The sequence below is a fragment of the Nymphalis io genome, chromosome 16 (genome assembly GCF_905147045.1).
Source record: "Nymphalis io chromosome 16, ilAglIoxx1.1, whole genome shotgun sequence".
Lineage (NCBI taxonomy): Eukaryota > Metazoa > Arthropoda > Insecta > Lepidoptera > Nymphalidae > Nymphalis > Nymphalis io.
The window spans coordinates 6,045,218-6,054,626 of NC_065903.1; the positions used below are offsets into that span (position 1 = coordinate 6,045,218).

Below are 9,409 nucleotides of genomic sequence, written 5' to 3' on the forward strand. Positions count from 1 at the left end.
AGAACTAAACTTCAGTTCATTCTATACTTAAAAATATCGTATTGTTTATGGGTTTGAATCGTAGACAGAGTGACTAATTCTCTGTCTACGGTTTGAATGGTAATTAATTAATTATTGTTAACCATTTTGTTAAAATAAATATTTTAAATAACTTTTTACATTTACGTTTAAATATACACCTTAGTTTATAATAAAATACACTTCATATAATTCCAACAAAATAAATATTAAATTCAATTAACGACATCTTGAATTAATATTAATTTATATAAATGACTTTACAACTCAACCTCAAGTCAAAAGGTTGGATGGTGAATACGATTGCTTAACAAAAATAATGTATTCGGTTTAGCTTTCACAATAGTAGAATTTACATTATAATAAACATATTATTATAAACCTATGGACATTCCATATTTATACAACTTATACCTGTAACATATAATGATATAAAGTAATATTCATCTTTTTTTTATAATCATGTGCTACACATGGTTATAAAAATGAGGTGAGGAAGTAGTTGAGCTTATACTAGGAGGTTCAGATATGTTTTTACGATTAAGAGAGCTTCAATAAAAAATGTTTGTGGATAAAAGGAATACACATTCAGGTGCTGAGATTTTTATTGTGGCCAGAGTGTTTTCAATTACTTTTATTTAAAAATAGTCTCGAATAACTTATGTGCAATCTTATAGATGGGATTGGTAGGTGCTAGTTGACATGTATGTTAAGACAGGGTATAAGCTATATATACTCCATATTCAATTTTTTACATAAACGTAACGTAGCGTATTAAATATCCATGCACTCATACACATTTTCGTGTTAATACTTGTAATATTAGTATGATTGTTTAAATAATTATATGCACATGAAGGTGGCAAAAGAAGATATGATTAGAAAGAGAGAGAGAACACCATCATCATGTTGGCCACAAAATATCCTTATACGAAGTAAGGGTAGTAAAAATATGTATATCAGGAATTTCTAAAAGCAATTTTTAAATCCGCTTTTACCAGTTTATACCCAGATTTGGGCAAAACGTAATCAGATTAACGATTACATTCACGAATATGTTCATCAATAACGATTACAGTACAACGAAAATAATCAAAAAAGTAAAGGGAATGAGTCAAGTAAGTGCCTCAAATCCCCTCATCGTCTCTTCAAACTCAATCAAAGTTAATATGTAATCGTAATCGTTCATAATTAATCTTATTACATTTTGCCAAAATCTGACCATACTCAAATTGTCCATGTTTTGTGAAGCTTACTACCCTAAATTATTTCTCTTAGAATAAGTCATGGAATGGAGATAAAAGCTACTACATCAAAATAAAAATAAAATTCGAGTAATACGCATTGAAAATTATTATGTGTTGCCATTTACGCTTACATTTTTTATAGCATAAGTCATTTTCTTCTTGTCAATGCCTGAGTTCGATGCTTTTATAATCTGTTTTACCCCCTCTCCTCTTCAAACATTTCTATTGCTTACCCGCTATGAACGAGAGTGAATTTGAATGAAGTGTGTGGTGAAGTTTGTGGATCAAGTCAAAGAAAGTAAATGCTTGCATCTCAAGTTTTCATTTCATGTTTTAATTTATAGTGTAAATTAAAGCACATCATAATTTAGTGACTATTTTATACATAAATTGTTAAAATTAACGCAATGGCTTTGCAACCACATAGTAAAAAAAGAGTGTGCTATTACTATGATAGTAAGTATTACAAAGTTTGTTACGCGCCAATATATTGATTTACAGTATGAAATTGTCTAAGTACGTAGTTTTATTATGTAAAACTTGCTTATTTTATAATCATAACTTAATTCAATATATATTATCTTTGTAAATTTGTGTGCCATTTTGTGACATGTTCGTCTTAACTATTTTATGAAGGTGTGCTTTGTATCATTTTGAAGCGTCTGTACTTTAATCTGCAACGCTATTGGTGGATTTGATTTTATTCCCATTTTACTGTATATAGTACAGACTTCAATATGTCAAGCTTTAAAAAGAACTGAGTAATACTTTCTTAAGAAGTTAAAATTGATAAGTAAATAAGTTTTTGAAATTATGAATGAATTATTATTTTAGGTGACATCGGAAACTATTACTATGGCCAAGGCCATCCCATGAAACCTCATCGTATACGTATGACTCACAATTTGCTATTAAATTATGGTCTTTACAGGAAGATGGAAATATATGTAAGTATGATAATTATAAATCCATCACATTTGTTCAGTTGTTTAAATTATAACATATAATAATAGATATTTAGTATAAGCTAATATGATTGATAACTTTCATAATAATTTTATCCATTATTCCAGTTAATGGCTTACTTTTAACAAATTTATAAACAATCAAAATTTTTTATTCTATGAATGAAATTATTATAGTTATATATTAAGGAACCTCGCAATCGAATTTTAATAATAGATGGTACCTATTAAAATAAGTTTTATTTAACAGATGTACATCAGAAGATTCTTTTTATTTTGATTTCAAAACTTCTTAATTTTTTTTCTTTTTTTAGAGGCCACATAAGGCCACGGCTGATGAAATGACTAAGTTCCATTCAGATGATTATATTCGGTTCCTAAGATCTATTAGACCAGACAACATGTCTGAATATAATAAACAAATGCAAAGATGTAAGTATATATTTCAGATATTCTACTGCAAAACAACAGTACTTGGTATTGTTGTGTTCCAGTTTGAAGGGTGAGTGAGCCAGTGTAATTACAAGCACAAGGGACACAACATCATAGTTCCCAAGGTTGGTGGTGCATTGGCGATGTAAGCAATGGTTAAAATTTCTTAAAATACCTATGTCTATGGGCGTTGGTGATCACTTATCATCAGGTGGCCCTTATGCTCGTCTGCCTACCTATACTATAATAAAAAAATATATATATTTCATATAACCTTTTGTCAATACTATTAAAAATATATTTTAAAGCATCTGTTAATAAAATTTTTCATTGCATAACTCCTTTTTATAATTAATAATAAAAAATAGTTTTTTTTATTTTCAAATATATTTAGCAATTTTCAAACTTTTCTAGTTAATGTTGGTGAAGACTGTCCAGTATTTGATGGGTTATATGAATTCTGTCAGCTCTCAGCTGGTGGTTCAGTAGCGGCTGCAGTAAAATTAAACAAGCAGGTATGACAATTATTCAATAATTATATTGAAGTGATCCTAACAAAAATAATGTTAATATAACAAACAATACATTGCAGGCTTCAGAAATATGCATCAATTGGGGTGGTGGACTACATCACGCTAAGAAATCAGAAGCATCAGGCTTCTGCTATGTAAATGACATTGTTCTTGGAATTTTGGAACTACTCAAATACCATCAAAGAGTTTTATATATTGATATTGATGTACATCATGGTGACGGAGTGGAGGAGGCATTCTACACTACAGATAGAGTGATGACAGTGTCTTTCCACAAGTATGGAGAGTATTTCCCAGGGACAGGTAATTAAAAATCATAATAGAAAAGAAAGTTTTTGGTAGGCTTTTTATCTTCTGAAAAGTGTTTATTTTTCATAAATTACAATTTTAATTTATTGTTGCAAATTTATAGCATGAATGAACATCAACTATTTAAATGTACTTAAATTTCTGTTGTTTGCAAAACAAACTATAAAATGCTTAAAAAAATGTACATTTTCATTAATATGCTTCTTAAACTGTTTTAAGGTGACCTACGGGATATTGGGGCTGGCAAAGGTAAATACTATGCAGTGAACATCCCTCTACGGGATGGAATGGATGATGATTCGTATGAATCTATCTTTGTGCCCATAATATCGAAGGTCATGGAAACCTTTCAGCCCAGTGCGGTAGTGTTGCAGTGTGGAGCTGATTCACTAACAGGTAAAAGTTATTGATTACTTTCAATATATTTTTAAATTATAATAAAAGATGGGCCGAATATTCTATTTATGCTATGATATACAAATGATCTTATTTAGCTGAATTTTAGACTTGAAAGTCAAACAAGATATTATATATATCTTGTGTGTTTTAAGCTTATGGGATTAAAGATTGCAGTAATGAAAAATTTCTATAATGGAAATGGTACTTTAATTGGTATGTAGGATCGAGTTTGCTGTTGAATAAACAAAAGTGTGGTTTTCTTTTATTGTTATTGAATACCAACAAATTAATAAATTTGGCAACATTAAATTTGCTCATTTTGCTATGCAAAGTTTTCAATTAAGCAGGTTCTTAATATTAATATTTATGTTACTTAGTAAACATAGTTTTCTGTACAATATTCTCACATTTTTTAAAAATTAAAAAATGCGAGAATATTTATTCAGTATTGCAAACATCATAGGCTAATCATAAACATAACATGTAGTTATTGAACATAATATATAAAATATTGTTCTATTATATTATTAACTGTGCTAGTTCAGTCACTTATATCTGGCTTACATATCGTTCACACTCACCAGGTAGAAATCAAATAGTCTTATCTATATATACACATACATACAGTATAGTATCCGCCATTTTTGATCCATTACTATGTATCTAAACATCTTTACAAATAAATAAAATTGATTTCAAAATATCTGCCTCTATTTAAGTTAATATGGCTAGCATATTAATTACTGGTGGTAGGGCTTTGTGCAAGCTCGTCTGGGTAGGTACCACCCACTCATCAGATATTCTACCGCAAAACAGCAATACTTGATATTGTTGTGTTCCGGTTTGAAGGGTGAGTGAGCCAGTGTAATTACAGGCACAAGGGACATAAAATCTTAGTTCCCAAGGTTGGTGGCGCATTGGCTATAAGCGATGGTTGACATTTCTTACAATGCCAATGTCTAAGGGCGTTTGGTGACCACTTACCATCAGGTGGCCCATATGCTCGTCCACCTTCCTATTCTATAAAAAAAATATATATGTGACTTACCAAAACGAAAACAATACACATGTTTTTTTAACATTTTATACCTACACTTCTAATAGGCATTATTAACTTTTTTTTTTTTTTTTTAATTTGATTTATGAGAATTTTCATCAGAAACTGAATTTTACACTGGCAGAGCCGCATGTTATTATTTAAATATATTTCTTACTGTATTATTTATTTGCATTAGGTGACAGATTGGGTTGCTTTAATCTAACGGTGCGAGGGCATGGACGATGCGTGGAGTTAGTGAAGAGATTTGGCCTGCCTTTCCTACTTGTTGGAGGCGGAGGGTATGTTTCATAAAAAATATTTTTTAATATGATTAATTTAAATTGAATATTTTATTATATTATGACGAACATTAACTATACTAATCTTATAACATTCTTTAGGTATACAATCCGCAATGTATCTCGCTGTTGGACTTATGAGACATCAGTTGCACTTGGAGTAGAAATAGCCAATGAATTGCCTTATAATGACTATTTTGAATACTTTGGACCTGATTTCAAACTACACATCTCTCCAAGTAACATGTCTAATCAAAATACACCTGAATATTTGGAAAAAATAAAAAACAGACTCTTTGAAAATTTGCGAATGTTACCGCATGCACCAGGAGTACAGGTAAATAAAATATTGCTTAGTAGAAATATATCTTTTTAATTGTTTTATTACCATTTTTATCTATGGTATAATTATTTAGCAAAGTGTTTTATTTATTGGTTGCTGATAATGTATTCTTGTAGGTGCAAGCCATTCCCGAAGATGCTGTAAATGATGAGTCTGAAGATGAAGATAAGGTGGACAAAGATGAAAGACTTCCCCAAAGTGAAAAGGTATATCTATCATATTAAATTTTCATATTATAGTTATTTAATACCGTAACATTACTTTGATGCTGAAGTAGAAATTCATGAAAACAAAACAATTTTTATATAAATAAATCTCTTACATTCTCTTTGCTTTAAAAGTAGTAGTAATGTTCTTAATGTTTAATTTAACAACAAAAACCTGGTAATGGGACTCTTCTAACATAGCATATTAATTTCTTATTTTTTTTTAAAAACTTATTCACACATTTTCATTAATATAAAAATAATTTTATAAAATTATATCTTAAATTAATATAAATTATTAAAACCCCAATTTTGCATTACGGAAGCATTAATTATATAAATACACACTTGAGTGATTTGGTGTTATGAAATTATGTTTGAATATAGTAAAACAACAAACATACTTGTGTGTTGCAGGACAAGCGTATAACCGGTGACGGGGAGCTCTCCGACTCCGAGGACGAGGGCGAGGGGCGGCGCGACAACCGCTCGTACCGCGCGCCGCAGCGCAAGCGGCCGCGCCTCGACAAGGATGCCACGCCCGCCAAGGACGACGTCAAAGGTACACACCACACCACGTCACGGTCGCCAACATCCTTCCCAGTAAACCCACATCTTGAGTTGGATTGGCTCGAATCTACTCTTGCTGTCCCCACACGGCTTTTATACTCATACTCTCTTTACCATTTATATGCTTATGTCTCAGTTCTTAAACGACCACCTACATTAATCAGTGCAAAATTAAAAATTACTAAATCTTAAACACTGAATTCAACTTGTGCATTTTGATTAATTTCTACATATATGAATAGTATAAAATTGTATGGCCTTTTATTTTTAGCTGAAGACACTAAAGACGATATAAAGAACATAAGCAATATGGAAGAACCAAAGAAAGAGGTGCCGCCGAATGCCTGATGCGTGCGATAAATTACACCAAGAAGTTCATATCAGCATACAGCTGAACTTCACTAGTGATTATTGAACACAGGTGTGTGTGCTAAAATGATACATGTTTAGCAGTCATATTTTTTATTGTGAGAATATTTCTGTGTTGACTCGAAAGTGCATAGCAAATAAGAAGAGTGAGTGTTATCACTGAATTAGGCTACAATAAACTAATAAGTGACTTTTAAACTACAAAATTAAATACCCATGTTTATGTCTGTTGCATGTCTGTGGCATAAAAGCCACAGACATGCAACAGAGAACATCATTACAGAAGCATCTTGATCATCGACGCGTATATGAAATATCCAAATACGTGTAATACAATTGAAGTTCATTGCATACTTGCATGACAGTAATATTTATTCATAAAACTCTTTGTAAATATTGCGTCAAAACAATATACATAATAATACTACTCTATTATTCAACATTAAAAAAAATGTGGATAATGTGATCTTTAATTTTAAGATACTCTCTAAGATTTTTTATATTTAACTTGTTTAAGAAGGACAGATTGCATTTAAGTCTGAAATATTATTTAATGGCAAAACTAAATGTTCCTTAATAGATCATGAAATTTATTTGATTGTGTGATAACTACATGTGAATTTAAGCTACTAAAAATTCATATTGATTACAAAGTAACAGAACATGAGGTTCCTTTTAAATGTTTGAACTCTTTTATTTTTTTCTTAACAATTAGTCTGTAATGTCATGATTAGGTTTTTTTTTACAAATTTTGGATGTAAAGTAAAACTTTTACTTTGAAGGAGACTTCAATTTACAAAATTCCTTAAAATTTAGAATATTCTCAAGTTCACTGACATTGTTCAATGAAAAGACATATATACATTTTTAATTATCATCCACATGTAAATTTACATTTGATGCAGTTTTAGACTGTAATTAGGAAGTCTTTTTAATTATTTAATTGCAAAGTATCTGATCATGTTAGTCCAGGAAACAAGCTACTAACGAGCGAGTTTCATAATTCAATGGTTTCAGCTTTATATAAACAGACTGACAGACTAAATTTGCAACATTGTAATGATATATTGTACACACAATTAATCTTTTCAAAACTTGTAAAAACACATACAGATGGCTCTTTACAATATTGTTATATGTATATATGTAATAAAACTTGAAATAATTAAATTCATACTGTGTTCTAAAAGCCCATAATTTATTTATTAATAAAACATAAATGTTAATGTATGTATGATTAATATGTCTTGGTATTTTTTTATTTGTATTTCAATGTAGTTTTGCGTGGATTGGACAACTAACGATATATTGATTATACACCCTTAACAATACTTATTGATATGATATGATTGTAGAATGTTCAATATTCTACAATAATGTATCAAATTAATTTGAACATGTGTATATTATAAATATCTCGGTAGCCGACTCAAGCAAGCTGAATTCCTATGTACTTTGTAATTGATACCAAAGTATATAATCTGTTAATAGTATATAATAACTATGTTTCACAATGGCATGGCTGACAAATTGAATCATTTTATTAGCTATATAAATATTTTTAATACTTTATTAAATATTACCCAATTGATAGTGTACATTTATATTATAAAAACATAGAATTAAAACTGGAATTAAATATGAATGATAATTTCATTTTAAAAAACAATAATGAATGTTGAGTCAATGGCACCGAAGAAGTAATCGTGTTTATAAAATTTGTTTTCTGTGGACTTTAAACTAAATTTTGTTAATTCAAAACATAATTATTTTGCAAAATTTGTTTAAATATAATAATGTTTTTGTCCTTAGTTTAATGAATTTTACTATTTACAAGAAAACAATCACTTCACATGTAAAAGTTTGATTCACAGGCAACTTGCGTCAGCCATACCGTTAAATTCATATGTTTCGCTAGATATGATAGATAATAAACATTTTTCTTTTAAAATATTTCAGATTCTTCACACACTTATAAATTATCTTAATTCGTAATCTTCGATATAGAATATAGGAACATAATATATAAGTTTTATTTTTATATTTAAATAGTTATAAAAATAGTCTCCTATTCATTCTTATAATCATTCAGATTTTGGTAATTTAACTGTAAACATAATTTAACGTTTATTTATGAATTAAATATTTTTATTCATTGAAAATTGAATACTGTTTATGGTATCAAACTTTGATTTTTGTATGACAAAGCATTTTATTTATTATAATTAAATCCATGTAAAATTAAATTATGAAAATTTTATAACAATAATATGCTTCACTTTGTTTTGTGAGAATGCGAATGGAGTTAGTACGTGTTCACATTTAAGTTTTCGTCAGTCATCCATTCATTCAATAGTATCGTAGTACAGATTCATTTTAAAGTACCAAATAGTTTTCCAAGATGAAACAAATTTTCAGGATTTTTTTTATGTACTACGGAAATGTGCTGTTCGTTTTCTTGTTAAAAACGACTTTTTGATTGTTCGTATTGAACACAATTACTGTAAATATTTTATTTTTTTTGTTAAATACATGAATGTGTCGAAAAATGCATTTTATTTCAATACATTTCCTTCGTTGCGAATTGCCTATAAATTTACGTGGTGTAGGGCTTTGTGCAAGCCCGTCTGACTGGGTACCACCCACTCATCATATAATAAGCAACAATACTAACAATTAT

General features: G+C 29.3%; 2 protein-coding genes across 2 annotated transcripts in view; one reads left to right on the plus strand and one right to left on the minus strand.

Annotated features, from left to right (window-relative positions):
* LOC126774399 (ATP-dependent RNA helicase p62-like) overlaps positions 1-9,409 on the minus strand; it is a 43,334-nt gene that overhangs the window by 13,294 nt on the left and 20,631 nt on the right. The window lies entirely within an intron of this gene.
* LOC126774401 (histone deacetylase HDAC1) lies at positions 1,520-9,272 on the plus strand. Its single transcript, XM_050495913.1, has 11 exons — positions 1,520-1,721; positions 2,100-2,212; positions 2,545-2,662; positions 3,077-3,177; positions 3,255-3,498; positions 3,724-3,900; positions 5,139-5,241; positions 5,344-5,578; positions 5,701-5,790; positions 6,208-6,352; positions 6,632-9,272. The coding sequence occupies exons 1-11, from the start codon at positions 1,673-1,675 to the stop codon at positions 6,706-6,708; spliced, it is 1,452 nt and encodes a 483-aa protein (XP_050351870.1). The 5' UTR covers positions 1,520-1,672; the 3' UTR covers positions 6,709-9,272.

What these genes read in the sequence shown, in the direction of transcription:
- LOC126774401 (XM_050495913.1), top strand. Translation starts at nt 1,673, where the DNA reads ATGGCTTTGCAACCACATAGTAAAAAAAGAGTGTGCTATTACTATGAT. An exon ending in TAATAAACAAATGCAAAGAT is followed by an intron (nt 2,663 to 3,076) that starts GTAAGTATATAT and finishes AAACTTTTCTAG; the next exon opens with TTAATGTTGGTGAAGACTGT. An exon ending in AGAGTATTTCCCAGGGACAG is followed by an intron (nt 3,499 to 3,723) that starts GTAATTAAAAAT and finishes AACTGTTTTAAG; the next exon opens with GTGACCTACGGGATATTGGG.